Source organism: Nelumbo lutea, chromosome 2 (assembly GCF_056320005.1).
Source record: "Nelumbo lutea isolate HS-2025 chromosome 2, American lotus-T2T, whole genome shotgun sequence".
Taxonomy (NCBI): domain Eukaryota; kingdom Viridiplantae; phylum Streptophyta; class Magnoliopsida; order Proteales; family Nelumbonaceae; genus Nelumbo; species Nelumbo lutea.
This window is the reverse complement of record NC_142685.1, coordinates 14,464,049-14,488,827: the sequence shown is the minus strand read 5'-3', so window position 1 is coordinate 14,488,827 and position 24,779 is coordinate 14,464,049. Positions and strand designations below refer to the sequence as shown.

The 24,779-nt window shown below is 36.2% G+C and overlaps 1 protein-coding gene and 1 pseudogene across 5 annotated transcripts; both read left to right on the top strand.

Moving 5' to 3' along the window:
• The first annotated feature begins 3,531 nt into the window (after window positions 1-3,531).
• Window positions 3,532-5,563, top strand: LOC148868721 (aspartic proteinase PCS1 pseudogene; annotated as a pseudogene). The gene has a single exon (XR_016106951.1). The product of XR_016106951.1 is annotated as an aspartic proteinase PCS1 pseudogene (transcript).
• Window positions 5,564-12,680: 7,117 nt separating this feature from the next.
• SDIR1 (RING/U-box superfamily protein) lies at window positions 12,681-24,561 on the top strand. 4 transcript variants are annotated; one of them, XM_088971599.1, is made up of 9 exons: window positions 12,681-12,926; window positions 19,092-19,278; window positions 19,372-19,426; window positions 19,523-19,575; window positions 19,689-19,917; window positions 20,183-20,297; window positions 20,399-20,447; window positions 23,917-24,042; window positions 24,241-24,561. In XM_088971599.1, exons 2-9 carry the CDS (start codon window positions 19,201-19,203, stop codon window positions 24,364-24,366), a joined length of 831 nt encoding a protein of 276 aa, XP_088827725.1. In that variant the 5' UTR covers window positions 12,681-12,926; window positions 19,092-19,200; the 3' UTR covers window positions 24,367-24,561. The 4 variants fall into 4 exon arrangements, with proteins under 4 accessions (XP_088827725.1, XP_088827726.1, XP_088827723.1 ...); XM_088971600.1 differs by having other exon boundaries at window positions 12,711-12,926; window positions 19,102-19,278; XM_088971597.1 differs by having other exon boundaries at window positions 12,711-12,926; window positions 23,914-24,042.
• The last annotated feature ends 218 nt before the right edge of the window (window positions 24,562-24,779 follow it).

The following is a 24,779-nucleotide window of genomic DNA, read 5'->3' as shown; positions in this document are numbered from 1 at the left end:
TTAAGTTATATTAAAAACAAATTTTGATACACTTATCAGAATATTTAATTATTTATTTAATGCTAATTGTATGCTTACTATGTTATTCGGACTCAACACAAAAGCGCTTGAAGCTTTAAATTAACACAAGTTGACACGTGGAAGATTTTAGTTTGTTTTATTTATTTAATCTTTTGTTAAAACTTAAAAAAGTTTGTTTTAAGATGCGACTCCACTGGCACTACAAGACCAAGACCTGTCCGCTGTGCTTTATCATCATCCTCCGAATCAATCCGATCGAGAAGATTTTATTTATTACATGTGTTGTTTCATCCCATCTGGCCATCTTATGTGGAATGAAAGGGAAGATTTTATTTGTCCCCGACAACCAGATCGACCGTCGTGACTCGTGAACAATAATAAATGCGGGGCCCTTTTGAGCATCCAATCGTAGAGCTCGGAGAACAAACGAGCAACGAGCAACGTAACTAAGAATTTAAAGCCAAAAAATGAGGAACCGAACGAACTAGCTCCCTTGTCAGTGCTCACTCTTTGAAATTCGATGCATTGCATTGTATCTATATATGTTGCTTCTTCACATAGTCGTTATTGTGTAACGACAACACACCAACGGAATTTCATCCTTGATACATGACCATGTAATGTGTAATAACCAACCATATAATAATTTGCACATATAAATATCTTCTAATTACCATCCCGTTTGATGAGTGTGAGGATTTAAGCCAGAAATTAGGAATCCCCCATCGTCTTACATGGTAATAATTAAAGTGTGATGAGCGAATTGAAGCTAGGACTCGTTAATGCATGGTGCCCTCCTGATCAGTCCTCACCTATGCGCTTTGACATACATATGATGGATTCCGAGGGATCGTTGATGCCTCGAAATTTAAGTCGAAATCCAAAGGGAGATTGATTATTTTCAACCAATTCATTTGTTTTTTTCGTTGCTTGCATCTTTTCTTCTCTTAATCTCACGTCATCAATTAATTAACCTACATAACAATAATATTAAACAAAATTTACGTGGAAAACAACTAGCTTCAAAGTCTACATCATCCAGCTAGCTTAATGTTTATATAATTACGTTCCAAAGTGACGGAACAAACACTCGAGACATTGACCCTATTGCTTGCTTTTCATTGGCCAACGTGGCTAGATTGAGTGGTCGGGTTTCGTTTGACTATGTATTGCTGATTTTTCTCTTTCAACTTTCAAGACTGTCAATATAGCTAGGTGGCAACCATTCAATCATCTTTGAGTGCTTGCATCCTGGACTCCACTCCTATAACTTGATTGATGGGCATGGTCTGAATCTTTTTCAACAATTCTCTCGTGATCAGTGGACTTGAGGGGTTGTTTGGGTCGGTCTCGGACAAAGGTTTAGGTAATTAGGACTCATGTCCCCACTGCTACTGAGACTCGATCAGACTGACAGAGCTCTAACATAACTATTAGTCTATCACCATTAGAGAGCCCAAGGTTTCCTAGCTCCTCCAACCTTTACATATATAGAAGATAAGATTATGACCGCTATTATTCCTCCTAAACACCAACAAGCTAACATTAATAGTATTGGACAAAAACCCACGATTCGGTATCAATATGTAGATAGCTTGGACGTGGACACTGACACTCCCTCAATTTCACACGTAGTCATGTGGTGGTTGAAGTGGCTACCACCAAGCACTTATGATGATGAATGGAACCCTATTTATTCTCAAGAAATAAAAGGAAAGCTTTTCGGGTTGTTGTTTCTTAGATTGTTTCAAATTTTAACATAAATAAATGGATTGTTTAGAAGGTTCCTAACTAACATATATCATTACAATGGGGGAGACAACAACAACAAACAACAAAATTTTGTCTTTTGGAGAGTAGTAATGGGTGAGGGTGACATCCGACTACCAAAACAATGACCCACACCCGATCCCTTTTCGGTAATACAAAATCGTCTTGCTTCTGAATTCTGATTGACAGATTTCTCTATAGTTGGAACGTAGACAAAGACACCGTCGATTCTCTTCTCCGTGTTTGTCCAAAATGTTTCATTAATTTATTCGTTGCTACATTCAATTAAATTTTGAAGGTGCTGTTTTTATATATAAAACTAAAAATATATTAAATCTCCGATGAATGGCCAGGGCCAATTCTATCATGGGCAGTAAGCTTCTGTCAATTTGTACAAAGTAGTGCTCTAGTGGAGTGGAAGACTGCCGTATTTTAATAATAGATAGTACTTTCCCATTTTATCCTCATGGTTGCTGTGAATCCCACCTTTCGAATAGGGCATGCCAGTCATTATCATAATTATAGCAACCGACCAGATTTCTTGAAAAGGGAAAGAAGTTCTGTTTGGGTAAATTATTTAAACCTCTTCTGTAGCCTGTAGTTTCTAGTCATTGCTTGAATCTCTTTTAACCTTGGCCATTCCAAAAACCTCATTCCACAATTTAAACAAATTATACAAACTGATTCCTTCCATTAATTTGATATTTTATATTAAGATGTTAATGGAAAATTATGATGTCATATTTTTAAACAGAAAAAAAAAGAACTTAGTTTTACCTAAGGATAAGAATATTGAAAGACCCATTGATTGAAAAAGTACAAAAATATAAATCAATACCCCCTTCTCTCTTGTCCCTTACCAAGTTTATGATATTTTTTCTTTATTATTATTATTATTATTATTATTATTATTATTTTATTTGTTGTTACATGCATAGACGATCATATATGATATACCACACCTAATAGTTAGGAAAATTGATTTATAAGTACCTATGAATATGGTACAAAATGATAAAAAAAAAAGTAGAATTTACGTAGTTGACCCCATATAATTGAAACATGGCTTAGATGATTATTGTCATCATTGTTGTGTCTATGTCGTCATCATCATTATTATGTCTAAATGGACATATAAGAATAACTTTGCAATTCAACATTCACCCATCTGCATATAAAGGGTCAATTTGTATAGTTTATCAAATAATGTTAGGTAGGTTTCTCAGAGATTAAAGTGTTGTCAAAAATGAGAGGGGAGGTTCAAATAATTTATCCTTTAAGAATCAAATTAATATAAGGGCAATTTGGTAAATCTTTTTATGAAGATCATAAAAGAGACTAGATGTGGAAAGATGTATCATGTAATGAGCTTTCAGGGTATTATTTTTAAAGATCTAGACCATTTGGTATGCATTCTCATATACCGTGATGATCTATAAATATGCTAATTCAATGATTTTATGTGCATAAAGACAAAAAGCTTTATTTTAAGCTTTGAAAGCTCAAAGATCAACTTTGAACTTTCAAACAAAGACCAAATGACCATACAAAGAGATTTGCCAAACGCCCCCAGTGTTGGGCTATCTGGTTTATAGCAAAGAAAAAGGGAAATTTGGTTGTTTTTTTTTTATTTAACAACACAAAATAGTAATTTTTTGTATAAAATACCAATCTCCAATTACTATGTAAATATTCTAACAAAAACTAGTTACCAAAAAAAAATATACAAATATCCTAACAAAAAAAAAATACCATATAAATATATAGACAGTGAGAGACAGTACAGACGACTCGGTGTCTGCCTTCTTTTTTCCCCACTACACCACCGCTACCAGAGAGGAAAATTGGAAAAAATATAAATTCCAGCATATACACATCACTGAAACTCACCACTCCAAGTTGCAGGGCACAGCTGCGTATTTTCTATTGTTTCACTTCTTGTTCTGAAACTCACATCTACGTTCCTCAAAGTTCACCAAATTCTTCAATCCATTCATACATATTGTACTAAAAAAAGTTCCTGTTCCATGGCGCCTTTTCTAATCTTCCTTCTTTGTATTCAGTTCCATTTCTGCTTTTCTTCTAATAATAATGCAGTCATTTTACCTCTAAAAACCCAGGTAATCCCAGCTTGGGCCGTCCCAAAACCCCCGAACAAGGTCTACTTCCACCATAACGTCAGCTTAACAGTCTCTCTCACAGTCGGGACTCCTCCACAAGACGTTACAATGGTAATCGACACCGGAAGCGAGCTTTCCTGGCTTCACTGTAAAAAATCCCCAAGCCTGTATACAACATTTGATCCACTTGGCTCCTCTTCCTATTCTCCAATCCCCTGTACTTCTCCCATCTGCACGACGCGAACCAGAGACTTTACTATACCTGTCTCGTGCGACCCAAAGAAGCTATGCCATGCCGCGCTCTCTTACGCAGACATGTCGTCCTGCGAAGGGAACCTCGCATATGATACATTCCACATCGGGAGCTCGGCCACACCTGCTACCATCTTCGGCTGCATGGACTCCAGCTACAGTAGCATCTCGGAAGAGGACTCCAAGATTACAGGGTTAATGGGTATGAATCGAGGCTCTCTTTCCTTTGTTTCTCAGATGGGTTTCCCAAAATTCTCTTACTGCATCTCGAATCGCGATTCCTTTGGCATACTACTGCTGGGAGAAGCGAGTATCCCCTGGCTCGGCCCGTTAAACTACACGCCGCTCATCCAAATATCAACCCCGTTACCTTATTTCGACCGAGTCGCCTACACAATTCAACTCGAGGGGATTAGGGTTTCTACGAAGGTACTTCCGCTAGCCAAGTCGGTGTTCGTGCCGGACCACACAGGCGCCGGTCAGACCATGCTTGACTCCGGCACTCAGTTCACATTCCTACTTGAACCCGCTTACACGGCATTGAAGAACGAGTTCTTGCAGCAGACAAGAGGAGTTTTGAGGGTTTTGGAGGATCCAGACTTCGTTTTCCAAGATGCGATGGATTTATGTTACCGGATTCCGTTGAATCAGTGGAGTCTGCCACCATTACCGACGGTGAGCTTGATGTTTCGGGGAGCCGAGATGACCGTATCGGGAGATCCCTTGTTGTATCGGGTTCCGGGGGAGGTAAGAGGTAGTGATGCCATCTACTGTTTCACTTTTGGGAACTCGGATCGCTTGGGGAGAGAGGCGTATGTTATCGGGCATCACCACCAACAAAACGTGTGGCTGGAATTTGATCTGCAAAAATCAAGGGTGGGATTGGCTCCAGTCAGGTGTGATCTGGCTGGTCAAAAGTTGGGTCAGGGTTCTTAGTTTCTGTGACAAGGATATGATAGGATGGGCTGCTTACAGAGCGCGCCCCACAGTCCATCCCCTCCGTGCAATGGGATCATCTCCCGTGCTTGTGATGAGGAGATATTCCCAATGCACGGAAGCGATGAGCTGGACGCTTATGGGGCGCGTTTTGTATGCAGCCGATTCCGTAGATATAGCTTCGGGATCATCGTACCGCAATGACACCGAGAGAAAAGGGCACCTCTGCTTATTGATCCACGCTGTCCAATCCATGGTCCACCTCTTCCCTTTTCTTTTTTTGGTAATAGTCCACCTCTTCCGTTAACGTGGGAATATCAGAGGTGGTCCATCGATCGGACAGTTTGGCTATTACGATTTACGATTTTCTTACGTTACAATCAAATCTTTTTTATTATTCACTGTGTTCTGTTTGATTGCCAAAAATCAAGATCAGTGGAATGATTTTTTTGTTTTTGAGCAAATCAAATACCGGTCGAGTGGTACTTGATTTACATGATTCTTCTGTTTCTTTTTTTAATCAAGGGATTTTTTTGTCCATTATTTTATCAATTAAAACCCACGTCAATTTCTTGAATATTGGTTGAATTGCTAGAAACAACTATTTCGGATCAAGACCCGAGGTTCGGGTTCGGGTCCAACCAACATGTTATTCCCCGAAATCTGAATGGATTATATAGTTAATAATATATAAGAAGTCTTCTGATTTTCTTAATGGGTATATAAGATAATTTTGTTTTAATAGAAAAAAAAACACCTGTTTTATGACTTTATCAACATATAAAGTATATTTATTATTAGTTTTATTAAAGTTTTATTATCTAAAATGAAATTCTAAATTGTTTCTATCATTGATAATAGATGCCAGTTATAATTAGGTCAAATCTTGGAACCAATTAATAGTCGATTTGGGATTGGTACACCTTGTCCGAACCAGACCCAACCCACAAACTCTACCAACTCAATGTCACAATTGAAACTTACCGATTCAAACTTTTTTAGATGATAAATAAATAATCGAAGCCCAATTCATTATTATGAGGTCAGTTACATGAATCCTGTTTTGTTAATATGTTCTATTTAAAGTCATAATCATTATTAAAAAAATAAAAAAATATATATAAATACAAATAACAATATAACATTACATATTGATAAATTTATTTACATAGGTAGAAAAAAAAAAAAAAAACATCTACATAAATAACATGTATTTACATGTCTGCATGGGATGGGGCCTAATTAATCATATACCATCATCATCATCCATGCCTTAACCCAACTATATGGGAGTGTTTAGTTAATCATGTTTCTCCAATCCATTTTATTAAAAGTCATATCCACTATTAAACTATTGATACTTAAATCATTTCTTAACACTTAAGGATAAACATTAAAATACAAATTAGAATTCATGTTCATAAAGAATTTGGCAAAAGTTCTAGTACTAACTATCATTCAAACAGAATGCAACCCTTTTTTTGTAAATTTGGGACCGACGGTGTAAGACAAACTCACATTGGTGGACGTTTACATAGAGGGATATGATGTAAAAGGCTGGGTGGGCTTGGACTATTTCTAAGGCCTCCATTCAAGCCCAACTTTTGATAAACCCAAGACTTCAGGCCAAGGCACAGGCCCAAACCTGAGAATTGCAGCCCAACCTTCGCAAAAAGCTTTGGTCGGGCTCAGATTAGGCCTGCCCAACCTGCAGACTTGATTCAAGGCAATTATTTTTTCTTCTGGGTAAATGAGTTTGGGTTGCGCAATGGGGTATAGCCTATCCCCAAATGGCCACCTCCACTCCACCCTGACAAGGATAATAGAGTTTTTGTTAAAATCAGAAGGATACTTCATCAAGAAGCCAGTTATCACCACCATAGGTGGTTAGTAAAATCGCCAAAATTAAAACACCCCTTACCAAGAGAAAGATAAAAGGTTGTCATGATATTAGGTTGTTTGGTTTGAAGGAAAATTCACAAATCTTGACGGTGTCTACCCTTCAAAGGGGAAGAGGATCATACTTGACGGTGCAATGATGGAACTCCTATGCTCCACTTGTTTGCGTTACAAGTTTATTTCCATTAATACAAATGCAAGGAAATGCAAACGAGAAGGGTGCAAATTCTGGTTCACCTCAAAAAGGTTTTATTTTACTTCATGTGTACCGAAAAAAAAATTCTGAAAACAAAGATAAACTAGAATAGCACTTAAACTCATTTGCATTTGCATACTATTGCACAAATACAAATGAAATTATACTATAAGACCTAGAAAAATCTTTAAATGAGCTAAAAGCTATGACTTAGAAAGGAATGATCGGTGATGTTAGGACATAGGCCCTTGAATGAAACACTATTTTTACAATGCAAATATTTTCTTCAGACCAATGACCTGAGGATGGAGTTGTTATGCAATTGGAAATCCAACGCAGCAATTAGCTAAAAATACTAAAATAGTATATAATCTACTTGATGTTTACTTTATTGTTTTTAGCGGTGAGCATATGCATAGGTTTTATTTGGAATCGAATGAAATCGACCTCGAACTGGTCTTGACCCAACCCTATCCAATCTGTTATAGGGTAGGGTCTGATTCCAAATTCTTGGAACCGACTTGACTCCCACCTAAATCGGTTCAAGGGTCTAGGAGTTTATCGGTTTGTCCTACTGTAATTGACCCAATGAATAAGCATTGGTTGGCCTTGATGGAACCGGCATTGGAACCAAATTTGTCTTGAAATAAACCCCAAAATATTTTTAAGGATGTAGAGATTTGAACCCAAGCACTCATGGTTACAAAAGCCATGGTCTCACTTTACCATTGAGTTATTTAAGTGATTTGATCATTTGTTTTCATTTTAATATTTGAATGCGTATAATAAATAATTTAAAAGGTGATATTTACAAAATTCAAATTATAATGACAAAATTTGAAGCATATATTAAAATATTATGATAATCTAGATATTAAGTTACTCAATTTAATCACAAAGTCAAGTGTCATTAACTCCATAACAAAATAACAAAAGAAGAGAACAACATTTATACAATTCTTCCTAGATTACCATGAAATCCCATTGTTTTCATATCATTGTCGTTTTCAAATTTCAATTTGTATGGTGCTGGAAAGGTATGATACCTCAAACTTTTAACCAATTAAAACCCATGTGAATATGGATAAATACCAATTGATTGATTACCACTCAAATGAATACCGCAAAATTTGTTTTACCAAAAGGACCCAAAAAAAAATTTAGTGTTTTTTTAAGCCTAAACAAATTGGAGCCCAAATGTATTGCAAGCAAAAATTTTGCTCACATAGCATCCAACCACATATAAGGAATATCTCCCATACATTTATGTTAAATTCATAGGGAGATGTTCTTAATGTACGTCAAGACTTCATGCTTTGGTAGTGTATATAGAGTGATTGTTTGTAGAGAATCCCATTGTACCAAAGTGGCCAACTTTTAACAAACTAAATTCGATTGCTTGACAACTTTCCAATAATAAAAAATGAAAAATACATAAACCCTCCCTAAGGTATTTGACAAATACTTAAATCTCCCTTTGTTTTTCTCAAATGACTCTGATATCCCTTGTTGGGTCATATCATTACATAGATGGTACTGTTCTATTAGTCATTTGTCAACTTTGGTTTACATAAGATAATATCATGAGCTTGTTGTGAGCTCCAAGAAGCTCATGTCTAGTTCAATGAAATGGAGTCGCCACCCATTTTTAGAAGAAATGGGTTCTCATTTCATATTTGGAAATTCGATTTATTGGTTTTGATAGTGATTTTATTCTCCCTGAAAAAAGCACACAACTAAGATATTCTAAATCCGAAAGGATTGGGAGAGAAAAGGTGTTAGCCACCTCTCTCTCCAAGCTACTGTAGCAAGCAAAATGGGAGCAGTTCAGGCTCAAATTCTAACAAAATGCCAATGAAAAGAGTTGCTCAGAGCATTAGAAATAAGGTGAAAATGCTTCAAATTTTACCCATAATTGATTTGAGGTGATGCTATCGGGTCTTAGGTATTGATTTCCCTAAGACTCTCGCCTGTTTACCTCTTTTTCTTAATCTGGATAAAATCAAGAATGCAAGTTTCCCATGGTTATGGGACCTCAAGCAACCTAGAGCACTGAAAACATATATTTACAAATTTAAACTTAAAAAAAAAAAAGACGATGGAATGAGAGACTTACTTCTCGTGTGCAACCTTGAGGAAGGTTTTCCAATAGCTAGAAAAACTTCAAATGAAGCTTGGGCGAGCTATCAAGTTGGGATGAGTGTTTCTATCTTTAAAATTTATGTCTGGAAAATAGGGGAAGCAGATTTGGGGCTTGAACTTCAAGGACTTTGGGATTTTAGGTAAAATGGATGCACTACAAAGGATAGGAGCCTAGGACAATGCTCTTCTCTTCTCCCCTCAAACTTGAGTTGGGCCTCAATTTATAGAGGCGAAGGGAGGGAAATGGATCTGAAACTCATCCAAATACAGTGCATGGGGTTAAGCAGCTTTCATAGAAATAGGCAAGTTTTTTTAGAGGAAAAAGCCTTTAGTTGACCCTTCATTCTTTGTGCAACAAGTTTTCTCGAGTTTGGAAGGCTTTTTATGGATTTCGTGCATCCAATGAGGGTTTGGGGTGCGCTAGACGTTGCAGCCCCATATTTGGGGTTAATAGTAGCAAAAAACATAAATTTGATGAACTTTTGAATGCGATTTTGTCATTTCTTAGTTTCAAATGGGGGTTAGTTTGGTATTTTGAGCTTTTTAAGCCTATTAGGCTCAAATTCATTGGTCCAATTCTTTTAATGGGCTCAAGTAAGGAGCTAACATCAGTCTCCACCCTCATTGAGACAACTGATGTGGCGATTCAATCTGGTGCGTTGAAATGATGTTTTCCTGGTTTAAAGGTCAAACAGGTGAATTAAGATGTGAAATTTGACGTTCTAGTATTTTTTTGGGTCTCTAAACATGTTGGTGGGGTCCAATTGGTCGAATAAGGATTGGGTGATGGAGATTCATGACAGGTAAGCCTTTGATCAATAAAATTCATCAAAATAAAATCAAAGTTTGATGATGGGTTAAATGAGGGAAATTTGAGATGAAATTTGGTGTATATGTATGGATTGGGATTATGAGGCTGTTGGGAGGGTTTGATCGTGTCAGATATGTATAGATCATAGGTTTTAGACTCGAGAAGCGTCATAGTGTCAAACGCGCTAAAATGAAATCTCTGATGAATGATAGGTTGAAATTTTGTGTGATTTGTTGTTTAAGGATTTTGTTTCATGTGATGAACTTTGATCAAGGATCAAGTGGGGTGATGTGGCACAATTAAGATCATCGAAATAGAACCATGTAGATTCAACAGTGGATTTATGGACATTTAGGCTAAAATTTGGTTTTTTAGGGTTTTGGCATGTTTTTAAAAAGATTGGTGTAATCTTATCGGGCATCTGGAATGTAAGAGATGGGTTAAAGAAGGGACTGAGCAAAAATCAAGTGTTGACACTTGTTATTTGATTTTATAATTTTAATTTTTACAATTCGATGTTTGAGAGCAAATAAAACCACAACAAAATACTATTTGTAACCATTGTCGAATTGCTTTTGATATAGCCAAAACCAACCACCAATAAAAAAATCACATCCTGGCAACAAGGTTGGGGGGCAAGGTGGCCAATTGACTTCACATTGATCTGACTTGACCAAGTTCACCTAAACATGATTACATAAGCTCTAGTTGTAGATGCTCCATAGTAGCTGAGGTACCAACCCAAGATGACATGGATCCATGTGAGATCTCATCAACCAAGGTCTACAACAAATTCCCTATTTCATCCTTATTGCAAATTTTGGCAACAACTTTGATGATGTTACTAGATTTTTCGATCACACCACCAACTTTAATTTTGTGATAGAGTATTCGAGTAATGGAAATTTTAGGAGGTCTCTCTTCTTCTCTAACATCACCACCCATCAATGGAGAAATAGGGGAACTAGGCCTAGTGGAATGCTTTTCATGTGCTTAATTATTTTCTAATTAGTATAAAAGTTTGTGATTCAACCACAAAGGAGGAGGACCCTCTACATCTCCAACATTAATGGCCATCATCAAAGAGACAAGGGAACTAGGTCAATATTGGTCTACATCTCCAACATTACCCCCAATCTCTCTTCTTCCCCTTCCCCTTTCACTCCTCCCCTTTTTTCTTCCTGATTTCCTCTGTTTTGTCTGTTCTGTCCAAACTATCTAGTCTTCAAACTCTCTTTGGTCTTCTCTCTCCACCGCCTGAGCTAAGCTGTTGGTTCTGCAATCCCACCATGAGAAAAGTCAGAACTTGATAAAGTAACCCGTTTTTCTGTATCTAGAACTCCTGGGCTCATAACTCATTAGGTCTTACTACTGTAAATTATTTTTTTCGGATTAGGAAGCTTGGTTTTGTGCTTGACCAAGTTCTTAGGAGTTAGGACTAAAATAAAACCTTCCCACCTCTTAGCTTCCACACTAATTGCAAGTTCAATTCCAGTTTCCTTCTTCTTCTTCGAAGTTTTAAATTGGAGTTTAATGGTAAGGCCTCTATTAGGTTGACCACCATAACGATTAACCTCTCAAGATAGTATTTTGTCTGTACTGAAGAACACTAGACCCATAATGAAGAACATCAGAGTCTAGTGATAAAAACACCAGAGAGACCAAACGGAACAAAGACCAAATCATGTTTCTGGCTTTCTGCTATTGGTGGTTGTGGTGCCAGGTCTTCCGGCCTTGCTTTCTCAGAACCGCCCCCATTGGTTGCTATGATTTAACTTGACAAAGAGTTGATCAAACCTACGGGCTACAACATTGCTGTTCCTTTATCAAGCTTATTATAAAGGTCAAGATTCACTTTAATGATGATGGTGTGGGCCTTATTATCTCCGTTGTTCATTTATTATCTTGATGAAAACTGGTGGAGAGTGATGAGAGCTCCTCATGCTATCTGGAATGAAATTTTTGCCTATGTAGAGGCTACCATCCAACACAGGCATGACCGTCCAATCTTCTACCTCTTCCTCTTTTTGCTTGCTCGGAACAGAATTACCTTTTTCAGGGCCATCGACAGCCGGACTTTTGACTGTAATCCAATTACGATTACACCTATGCGGTGGAGAGAGAAGACTAAGGAGAGTTTGAAGATTGGAGAGTTTGGACAGAACATGCAGAATAGAAGAAAGCGGGAAGAAGAAAGGGGAAGGGGAAGAAGAGAGATGAAATCTGAGGTAAAAGGGATTACTACCGTTGCTGTTCGTGTATCATGAGGTCGGGAAAGATGAACAATGTTTTTCTCCAAATTGTCCGAATAATTATTATAAGAGTAGTATGAAAATTAAAAATATTGCAACGTAGATTTCAATAGAAAACTAACTAAATGGGGTTTTTTCTCATGATCATAATACAGGGGTGTTTTTGTCGCAAAATAAAGTATAGGAGATCTTTGTCACAGACCCCATATTAGCGGGGGGGTCTTTTTAATTTACCCTAAACTTTAATAACAGTATAGCACCCCGCAAAAGAAACCTGGTATTTAATTCGAGAAAATTCGGGAAAATTCTTTACCAAAATAAATACAAAATTCAGTTGAGTTTGGTTTGGACGCGTTGGTATATATAGACACGTCGTATTAGTCATTTGCTTTCCTTTCCTCCTCTTTTCAGTTTTGCTCCACCTATTTCTCTGTCAGTGGAAAAAAATTACAGAAAAGAAACCGATTATTTGGTGTAATCGAGGCTTCACAAGTGACATCTTTGCTTTGAATTCGCATTTCATTCCAGTGAGTCATTTTCTCTTTCTCCTTCTTTCTAAATCCTGCAATTTTTACAAGTTTCAACTGTTTTAGGGCTTCGCGATGGAAAGTTTTGGAACCGCGATGCTGTAGGATGTCTGATGTTATGCGTTTTATTTTCGTTTTCGTTTTGAAGACGAATAATGAATTTGAGTTGCTTGATACATCTCGTTTGTGGGATGTTGGGCGAGTTGTTTTGAGACAAAATTAGTATATTTTCTCTTGTAATTTTGTTCAAAATTTCTGCTTGCAACAATGTTTCCTTCTCGGGAATTATTTTACTTTCTGCAAAATGTGATTTTTTTTCAGTACAAGGAAGGTTCAACAATGTACAGAGGAAACGACGAAAAAAATGAGGAAAGAAAAAAAATGCAAAACTAAAAAGAAGGGAATGTAGGTGGTAGTTGAGGAACCTAGGAAGACTGTTAATGTGAATACGTATGAGTCCATTTGTAGAGAGTGACACCTTTACATCGTCTAGCGTCACAGAAAAAGAAAAATTCTAATATGATCTTCCAAGGTTTCTTCTCTTAAATGTATACTGTTGTCGTGGATTAATTAATTTTTCCTGTCACGCAAGTTGTGTGCATTAGTGTGAAAAAGTTTTATTAGTTGTTTCAGTTCCAGAACCTAAACTTATTACCGTTTTTCCCTCTATGTTTAATGATTCAGCTTCTTACTAAAATATTTCAACTTGGAAGGTATTTTTGTTTTTAAAACTTCCGTTTTTTTATTGGGGGGGGGGTCAAGGAAGTTCTCTGCAGTAACCTCTGACAGGCAAATTTGAATGCCTGTGTTAAGGTGATTGACGGTTAGTTATTCTTCCAATCAACTAGAATAGTCTGAATTCAAGTGTTGACTCCTTTTTCTGGTGTCACAACTCTCACCTTTAACTCTTGTTGGAGATTTCTCTGTGGTAGTAATTAATGAACTGTCTTCTAACTCATCTTTTGTTCTAGAACTGAAAATCTTTTTATGTTCTTCAGCCCATAACCCAATTGGTTGACATGCTGGACTTCAAGGTCCTCAACCATGGGGCTATGGTCCTAGTCTAGTTGATGGCACCAAAATGAAGGCAGTTGCCAAGGAGGGTAGATTTCTGGATATTATCTTGGTGCACTATGGTAGATATGGATCTATCTGATTCTTATAAGATTGGAATTGGATATACCCCTATTTGAATTTGTTCTGATGTATTTGCAGCCTTAAGATTTTTTTCCACCAATTGACATGAATGTATGGACATGTTGGATGCTGAAAGAAAAAAATTTTAGGGTAAAAGACTTAAACCCATAGTTCGAAGGCATTTAGGCGATTCTGGGTGACACTGGGGCGCCTAGTCGCCTAGGCGATAAAAATTTTATAATATAAAAAAACTAACTTTTGGATAGTTCCCTAGTTTTATATACCATTCAACATCTATATTAATTGAAAAAATAGCAATTCTCTTTAGTAAGAACATTAAATTTTCTCTAAAAATGTGACAAGTCATCAAACCTAAAAGATAAAGATCTTTTACATATATTAATTTCATTATTTTTAAAAATAATACTACTATAATAAGTACTTAAAAGAGCAATTTCATATCAATTAGCAGCTAAAGAAGTTTATTAACTTTATATGATAAATATTCAAGATGGAAAGTAAAATGGACAAAACAAGGATGGAGTTTCTGTTTTATTTAATTAGAGAGAGAGAATAGCAAAAAAAAAGAACCTCTTTAGTGTTTTAAAAGTGCAAGGCGCAGGGGCCAATTTATGCTTGAGGCACAAGGCACAAGGCAAGGTGGGCGCCTTTTTGAAGCAAGGCACAAAAATACAAAAAAATGCTAAAAAATAAAAAAAAGTCAGAAAATTCAAAAAATGCCAAAAAATTCAAAATTCAAAAATATTAAATATAATATTAATAAAAAATATAAACTTAAAAAACAATTGTTTTAAAAAACCTATCATCTAAAATTAAAAAACATAAACATAACATGTAAAGCGCATTCAAATGAAAATTTAAAAATAAAATTAAACATATAAAAAATTTTCAAGCATGTAAAACCCACAATCTCTTTTTTCCTCAATTGCATTACTTCAAGTAGCTAAAGTGATGTAAAACATATTACATTCCTGATTCTACGAGCTGCCTTTGTGCCATGCCCCCCCCCCCCCTCGAGGCAAGCCCAAACAAGTCCATGTTAGGGTCTTAAATTCTTAATCTTCACACAAAAAATAATGATTTTATAATTTTAAAATGAAAAAGCAATCACAATTATAAAATCATTATTTTTTGTTTGAAAATTAAGAATTTAAGACCCTAACATGGACTTGTTTGGGCTTGCCTCGAGGGGTGTGGTCGGGGGTCTAGGGGCGGAGCCCTTGGCCCAGCTGCTAGGTTCAAAAAAAGCAAAAAAGCATAAAATTTTCAAAGGTGCATGCCTGGGCTAAGGTGCACGCCTAGGTGCACCAAGCGTGCACCTTTTGAAAGTGCTGTGCCTAGGACTTGGGCGTGGCACCTCTTTCTTTCTTTCTTTTTATCTCCTCAAAACCCTTTGATATATATATATATATATATATATATATATATATATATATTATAATGTTTTATAATGTTTTATCACACACATTAATAAGATGCAACAATATAAATGATATTATAAAAGGCGCCTGCCTTGTCATTTTTGTTGCCTAGGCCGGTGCCTAGTTGCATAGAACGACACCTAGTGCTAAAAGTCAAGGCATTTACCTCCCATAAGGTTTCTCCTAAATACTAAAACATCCCCTCTCATTTCAAATTGGAGTAAGACCTCCCTTCTCGGATGATGTCGTCAAACAGAAACCTTCCCTTACAATCCAATCCGCCAAGATCCGTTTATATGTGACATTACATGAGGTTAAAATCTTTCAAAAAGTCAGTTTTGCCCACTTGGATGAATTTGTCACTCTCTTGCCTCTAGTATAGTATTCCACCAAATGAGCCATAAAGAAAATGGTGAGAACCTTGTGAAAAGTGAATAAGAGATGGGTATTCAAGGGGCTTTACCATGGGAAGAATAAACCATCTTGTTGTCTTCTATCAGCCGATGACAACAAGCTGCTTACTATGTAAAAAATGAATAGTTGCATGTAGGCCAAGCATAAATCCTGAATCTTAGCACACCAGCTTTTATAGAGTTGTTTGCATAGCTGTGTGGGCTCCCTTTGGAGTATGCCAAACATTAGCCCTGTAGAGGGATTCTAAATGCGTTCATCGTTTTGCTATTTTTTTTTCTGAAATGTCATAGAAATGGACCACATTTCTATCTATCTCTTTCCTTGATTTGTAAGAATTGTAAGGAGTGAAAGAAAAATTAAAACTGAAAGCGAAACAAAGGTCTCTGTATTTAATTGCATAGTAAAATGGGTACCGTCACAGAGTTTTTATTTTTGTAATGTTTCTGATCCTAAATTCAAGAAATTAATCCAATTATTTACCAACAGGCAACAGCAATCAGGATTTGAACTTGATCAATTATGAAATGTGGATATTCTGTTAGGTTGAGTGAACAATGGGGTTTCATTTCTGTAACTGTCTACACTTGGACTCCATTAAAACATAATTTGAACCCTTGAGGAGAAACCTCAAGAGACTTTGTAAGGCAGCTAGCAGAGATGCTTACTCTTAGAAGGTTTTAGCCTGTACACGTTTATTGACATGGTTTTAACCAAAACATATTCTTGCTTCAGTGGTTCCTTTAGAAAATTTGTAGAAAAATGAAGGGTAAGAAAGTCTTTCCATTGATTCTGTCAAATTTAATGGTGTTGTCTACTGACAGGGGAGGTTCAAGTCCTTTTAGAAGAGGGGGATGTTACTATTTATGAGAAACCTCAGGGGAGGTTTAGGTCTTTATCCCACAATTTTGTAGTCCAAAAATGACAGAAGCAAACTCTCTTCTTGATAATTTGAAAAATATAATGATATAGTGAAAAAAGATAATGAAAAAAACACAATACTTTACCTTTCTTTCTCTCTCTCTCTCTCTCAAAAAAAAAAAAAAAGATGATATAGTGAAAATTCACATCGAAAAGTGTTTTGCTAGTTGGCTATTTCAACTTATAGTTGCCTCATCAGTTAATAATTTTGATACTGGCATGGAAGCAGGGAAAGAACCCATGGAGAAAGAAATCACTTTTCTCCTGATTCCTCATCCAATGACAATTTTGTGATTCTTGGGTGTTTTGAATTTTAATATTTTTTATTTCTTTTTGAAATTTATCTTCTAGTCTGTCAGTTTCTTAGGAACAGAACTGGTTGTTTTAAAGCATCCAATAAACTTATAGTCTTATAAGAGAGTTTTTTTTGACATTTTGAAAAATTAAAGATGCAATTATGCCATTTTTATTTCATCCTATTTTTGGGGATCAAAACTTGTTTTTTGTCTGATTTTGGTGTTATTAGATAGATCATATATATTGAGTTATTTATCCGATGAGACCATGATCTTGTAAACTCAACATGTTTTCAGTGAATTGCAGTCATTTTAGTGATATGGTGTCAGTCAATGACTGGATGTTGGTTTTTTATTCCTTAATGTTGCTTTTAGAATTGTTTTTGATTTTTTAATTTTAGTAGGATTGGCAGTTGATATTTGGAATTATTTTAGGAGTTAAGAGTCTTTATTAAGGCGTCCCTATTGGTTATCTATTAGGTTGTCTTAGTTTCGAAGCAATTAGAATTTGTTTTGGGCTAGTTTCTAAGTCTAAATTGGAGCTTGTAAAGAGAGATCTGAGATCTTATGTCGAGTCTGTAAATAGTCATTGTAATTCAAGTTTTAGTGTTAATTTAACGAAATAAAAGTTTGTTTTGAAGTTACCTGTGGGGAAAATGTTAATTTGTTGATAAAAAGAAAGTTACCTCTGAGGAAATGTTTTCTTGTTTTTGTTCTTCTTCTCTGAAGGTTTGCTATTTATCTCTTTCTTCTTCTCTTCTCTTTTCAGATCTGGAATAATTCAAATCCATAATTTCCTCATCTTAACCCACCATGTTCATCCATGTAGGACCTTTTCTCCTTGTCCTACATCAGATTTATTTGATGTTTGTCCAGTTAGGTGGGTAGAAAACCAGTCCATCAAAACTTGCATCCAGGAAACAGATGTAGATTTGGCGGAACCAACACATATACCATAAACCCATGTTGTGTCACTGTTACTTTCTTGAGATGAAGATTCTGCCAACAAGTATAACCCATTCCAAGCTCTGTTTATACTTTTGACTCCTTTTCTAGGTGAGGGGATATAAGACAAAAGTTTTGTCGATAGCTCTAGTCATTGGATTAGTCTTGCTCATATCAGAGTTCTTCTCTCTCTCTGTCTTGCATTTGCAACTTTTTGTACTGGTGTTGACAGCTGGTGTTATATGGATTTATAATTGGAATTTGGAAGTAACTAATTAGGAAAGAGCAAATATTACACTGGGAACCTCCTTGGATGAATGGGGACAGTCCATGTTAAACTGTTATTGACTTGTTTATTTGACTTGATATGTGCATTTCTGTCCTAATTATTGCCTTTTCCTAACCATTTGAATCATCTACCATTACACTCACTTGTGATGTGAAGAGGAAAAAAAATTGCATCGTTGATCTCAAATATGGGAAATGAAGAATTTCATCCTAGACCCTTATATTAGTGTCCTTGCCCTGTATTTGACCATCTTGGACCTTCATTTATTTTGTTACTGTCTAATGCATGTTCTTTTCAATCTTTCCCTTATCCACTTGTTCCTCCAACCTGCACTGTAGTCCTCTTTAAATAGTTTTTCCCATCATCTCAATCAATTCTCTTCTCTTTTCTTAACTATTTGGTTACTGTTTTTTTCCTTTTCTTTTTCTTTTTTGTTTTGCACAATCACTACTGAACTGGTTGTCTCCATGTGTTTATCTATAGGGTTTGAACTTTGACAAAGTATTCCTTGCCATTTAATTCTTGTATTTCTTGTTTATGTTTTTATGTGCATGTGATGCATATAATTTTGTACATAGGTATTCTTGGTTAGTGTTTTTTTTTTTTGGGTTGGCATTCTTGTTTAGGTCATAGTTTCTGATATTGTACTTTTGGTTAAAGATGGTAATATTAACATAACATTTTTCTTAGACTTAACCTTATGCTAATGTTTTTATCTCTTAAGACTTTAGCAGGGTATTGAAGGTCTAACAAATATACTGAAGAACTTGGTTGGGGCCCTGTGCTCTTTGAGAGTCTTACGTAGGAAAATTTCTTTCAAAGCTTGTGCAGCCATGAGTTTTGTATTCAGAGGGACTAGAGCAGATATAGAAAGTGGATTTCCAGGAATTATTCCTGAACGACGTCCAGTGGTATGTTGGCATATTATTTGTGTTGCTTTTTTAATAATTTATTTGTGGTGTTTTTATACCTATGTATTCATGTGTTTTTTTTATCCATACCAGCGTGTTCCTGCAGCCCGGCCAGTTAATACCAATTCAATGGCTTTCCTTGTCACAGGTTTCTTTTTTGTTTTTTCCATTGACTCTACTGTTTCCTATATTCATTTCTTTTATGGCTTACATCTAATCCATATTCAACATGTTTCTTTGGCAGTTCTTTTACTGTTCATGATACTAAATTCACACCAAATGTCACCAAATTTTCTGGTAATTTCACCATATCTGTTATTTGGGCATGTTAACCGTGGTGATTAATAATTTTCTGGCAAGCATAAACTATTCTATAGGCAACTAAAGAAGATTCCCTTTGAACTTTGTAGCTCTGGCTATTTTTGGGAGTGTTTTTAATGGCCACCAGCCTCAGGATGTATGCTACTTGTCAACAATTTCAAGATCAGGCGCAAGCTCATGCTGCAGTAGCCAGTGGTCTTCTAGGTCACACTGAATTGCGGTTGCATATGCCACCTTCCATAGCGTTTGCAACAAGAGGGAGATTACAAGGACTCAGGCTCCAGCTTGCCCTTCTTGACCGTGAATTTGATGACCTAGGTACTGGTTGCTAGGTTGTATTTCTTGCTCGACTATGACATGCTTTCTATTTAAATTGAAAAGGCAGTACTAGTTTACCATGACAATGGGATTGCAAGTGTTGTTTCTGATATTGCCAGAGAAGCTGTTTTTGATGGGCACTAAAGTTTGACAGAAAGCATTAAAGCAGAAAAGGGCTTGGAAAGCTTATTTGATTTTTATCTACATTGATTTGAAATAGTGTGATAGTTCATGAAGATAAATGGTTCTATTAATAATTTTGCAGATTATGAAACTTTGAGAGCACTAGATGCTGATAATGCTTCTACGGTTCCTTCAATGAGTGAGGAAGAGATCAATGCCCTTCCTGTTCACAAGTACAAGGTCACTGTCCCACATAGGCAAGTTCAAATCCTTGTATTTTTTGGGACACTTAAGTGGAAAATTTGGGAATGCTGCAATTTGTCAAAATGTTTTGACATAATTATAATCTTGTTAACAGTGATGGTTCATCAGTAAAACAAGCATCATCTTCTTCATCCGCAGCTGAGGTATTCTTCTTTTATCTTGATAGAGTAGTATACAAGCAAGAATAAGTTATAGATAAGCTACTTGCTTATTTACCTCATGATTATCTTGATAGAGTAGTATACAAGCAAGAATATGTCTGTCTAATCAAAATCTTCTTCTCTGTACTAGGTAAATAGATAGTAATGATTCACAAGGTGTATTACAAACTTTGTTTACCAAATACAATGTCCTGTAGGAAAGACTGACAAGCATATTCTATTTCTATATGGAAGATTAAGAGCTAATTCAAGGGTTAAGTCTTATTGTTTGGGTTAAATTCTGCCTTTGTAGCTACAAGTTAAGAAAAATAAGATCTTGAACCTTATTAAGCCAAAGAAATTATATTGTGAAAAAGAAGACAGTTGAATGAATTGTGGTAGAAATCCAAGAAATTAATGACCAAGGAAAAAGAGAAGAGAAAAATAATGATAAGAAGTGGTACAAGTCTCACTAACATCAGCCTTGACAAGTGACCTGAGGTGAAGGTTAACTGTGAATATTCTGGGATTACTTTGTCATGGTTTTGGTAACTTTTGTCATTAATAAGTATGAAATGCTAGTAATTGCTACAATTTGAAGAAAAAGTTATTTTTTTAATTCATTATCATATGATCCTTTTTACTTGTGCCATATTTTCTGCTAAGCATGTGCCTACAAATTTCACTACATTTTCTGAAAAATTTGTTCTTTTTCATCATTTTGAAGATCATGCCAGAGAACACATAATTTTCTGAAATTTGGCCATATTAGATAGAATTGTCATCAAATTTTAATTTATAATATATCTCCTGTTTCTTCATGTTTTCTATATAGTATTTATTATGTTTTTTGTGCAGAACTGCTTATGTTGAGTATAGTCATAAGTCATTTTATGTTGAAAACTCGAGATGGACTAATCCCCCTAGTTTGTTATGTCAGACACTCTTATCTCTTTGGCACCACTACCTCATACTTGTAGGGGCTATTGATAGGTCTCCTAAATGCATTTATATGTAGTTTCATCATTTCATACGTGTCACTCTTCCATCTCAGCATCCTTGGTGGTGATATAGCTAGTTCAATATTCACTATGTGGTTTGCTCCATCTTTATCTTTTTCATATTTCTTCCCTTCTTGTAAGCAACCTTTAGTTAAGGCTTCCCTCTTTTGGTTTGTCTTTGTCCTCCATCAAACCTGATTCTGGAGCAAGTACACCTCAGGGAGCTTTCCACTGTTTGTTATTTTCAGTAACAGCATGACCTTCAACCTTTATACCTTCTGCCTTCTTGAACTGAGGTTGTCCAGACCCAAGTTTGTATATTTTGCACAAGACCTGTAAGTTAGTTGGTAGAATAGTTCTACCTGTTCTTTTTCCTGAGAAAGGATAACTAAGATTTCATTCATTAAAATGGAGTACATGAGGTGATGTACAATAGAGAAACCAAACACAAACCTCACAAGACTACGTAGGTGGAGAATTTTCACTATACAGGCAATCCAAGAAAGCAACAGATTTGGATAGACCATCAGCAAGAGAATTTAGTTCCCTAGGAATCCAACACGGGTTTACATTCATAGAATTTAAAATCCCTCTAGCTTCATCCAAGTAATGAGCTAGTCTCTAGGGATCACCCTCTTCTTGTAACCACTTGATAGTGTTTGCAGAATTTCCTTTTTATAGTTAGATTCAGGGTACCCAAGTCTCTAGCTATGCAGATGTTGGTGATAGCAGCAACAATTTCAGCCTTACTAGAGTCTGCAATATACCAATTGGTCCACTGAAAGCCCAACAAATGTTACTGTCCCTTCCTCTGATTACACCTTCAATTTGATCTACACCCGGATTGCCAGAGGCACTGCCATCAAAATTCAAAGCCATCACCCCATCCTTTCTAGTGGTAGAACCTCAAGGGAGGGTCAAGGGCCTGGGGCAAGAGAAGGAATAGTTAACTGAATTCCTGTGGAGGTCATTTACAGAGATACCTTCAGGTGCTCAGAGCTGGTTTTCCACATAAAACATCTATGGATGATGTAAGAGAGCAGCTCTTCCTGGGACCTGTCCTTGTAAAAAATGTGATAATCTCTCCTTCCAAATACCCCACAATACAGCGTGAGCAATAGTTTGCCATAAAATCTTGATACATCTACTACATGCATTAATAGGGCTCCTTACTTGGTCTGCCCATTAAATCGTGGACTGAATCTTTTTTTTTTTTTTAACAAAAAAAAAGAGCATTGTTTTTTATATTACAGAAAAAGAACCTTGTTTTACTTTGTACCTTCTGGGAGAACTCTGTTTTTGTAACCAATTGTCAGTGAACTGTATACTTTAAACTTTATCTTAATAAAATTCTTCATTATTCATAAAAAAAATCTTGTTTTTTAAAGAAGAGTTACATCAATCAACCTTTTGAGCATTTTGTCTGTCACTTGTTTGTGGAAAACTTTAAAGAAATCCTCCTCCACTGCCTTTTTTTTGGTTAGTTTTTATTTTATATACCCATGATCCAACCATGTGGCAACACAAATATTTAAAGCAACAAAAAGCGTATAACAAAATGAACAAATATATAATATTACTTTAAATAATTAGAAATACACATAAGAAATGAGCTTTAAAATAATTTAATGGTTGGCTAGGATAACTAGTCATTAATCATAATAGAATCGACCTAGTTAATGCTTAGTTGTCGGGCAGTGACTGCATAATGAGTGTTGATAGACTAGTCAGTGACGCAGTCTGTTTGGTCCTCAACCGACTAGCTGATCTTTTCATGACAGTACTGTCAAGTGCAATATTGTGGTTACCACCATGGCATGGCCATGGACTCCAATTACCAACATGGCAATCTCCTTGATCATCATGCACTCTCGCTCTTATTCATATTCCATGTGTTCTAGTCAAGATTTTCTACCAACACCAGCCCTGGTCCCAAGCTGAGGTTTGAAAATGGTAGCCAAAATCTCAGAATTGTACTTGGTCACTTACACTTTGAACCATGGGACCCATGGTGGCCTGGACATATGCAATTGATACTATAGAGGGTAATTATTAATTTTTTTTTTTGATAATTGAGGATTATTAGGAATAAAATGTCTATGTTGTTATTAATCATCATGTTGCACCTATTGCATCTATGTATTTGTTCGTTATTTCCATTTGACTAGTATTGGTGTCTTTAAAAAATATACATGACCTTTTCCCCCTCAAAACGTTTTCTCTTTACCGTTAGAAGGATTATGCACAAATTTCATGTTATGCAAACATAGTACTCTTTTTGCAGCATGGGTGGGACAGTAGTTTTTTTTTTCCCTCCCTCTGTTTAAATGTTTAGACGAGCTGTTGCACCATGAGGGGTTTACTTGGCTACTGACATTACTAGCTCATAGTCAACACAGTAGCAAGCGTATCTTTCCACCTTTAAATACCATTGCAAAGATTGTTGCTCAATTTTACTGTCTGTTTAGCAGAAAAAACAAGATGTCAGCAAGGTAGATGGAAGCATCAAGGCTCCAGAAGATGAGCTTACATGCAGTGTTTGCTTAGAGCAGGTTAATGTTGGGGAACTTATCAGGAGCTTGCCATGCTTGCATCAGGTTCCTCCTCTCCCCTTTGTTAGGTCTTTGACTATTGGTGAATTCCGCCCTCTACATTTCTTAGCAGCCACAATACAGGGTTCTCTTAGATTTTTTCTGGTTCTGGTTCTTAACATCATAACTTCATAGATCAGTATTAATGGCTACCCTATGAATTCACGTGTTGTTTGATTAACAACTCTGCTTCTGCTTTTGCAGTTCCATGCTAACTGCATAGACCCATGGCTGCGGCAACAGGGTACATGCCCTGTTTGTAAGTTTAGGGCAGCATCAGGATGGCAGGAAAATGGAGAGAGTGGAGTAGATAATTCCTACATGGTTTGAAGCTGTCACACACCCATGTACCATTGTATGTATTTCATCGATATAATTATATATGTATCAACTTAGGTTATGCCTGACATAATATATATGAATTCTTTTTCCCTTGAATGCCAATGTGATTGATGAACCCGACAAGGTGTAGGTTTGTAGCTTTGAAGTTTAACACTTCCAATAAGATATTCCATGTACTCTCTCTCTCTCTCTCTCTCTCTCTCTCTCTCTCTCTCCAGCCTTCGACAGAGGCGGATTCTCGGCTGCAACGCATGAGAGCCTACCTGGTAGGCTGGTAGCTGTTTGGACTGGCCGTCTTAGTCGTTGTGACATTTCTGTTTTCTTTAGTAATTCATGGCTCCATGCTTTAATTACCGGAGTGAAAGAAAAGAAGGTTCTTTCACTATGACATTCACTAACGT

Bases quoted from the DNA above. Each gene is read 5' to 3' on its own strand.
- SDIR1 (XM_088971597.1), top strand. From the start codon at position 19,201: ATGAGTTTTGTATTCAGAGGGACTAGAGCAGATATAGAAAGTGGATTT. The intron at 19,918-20,182 runs GTACTGGTTGCT...ATAATTTTGCAG, and splicing joins CCGTGAATTTGATGACCTAG to ATTATGAAACTTTGAGAGCA. The intron at 20,298-20,398 runs GCAAGTTCAAAT...TCTTGTTAACAG, and splicing joins AAGGTCACTGTCCCACATAG to TGATGGTTCATCAGTAAAAC.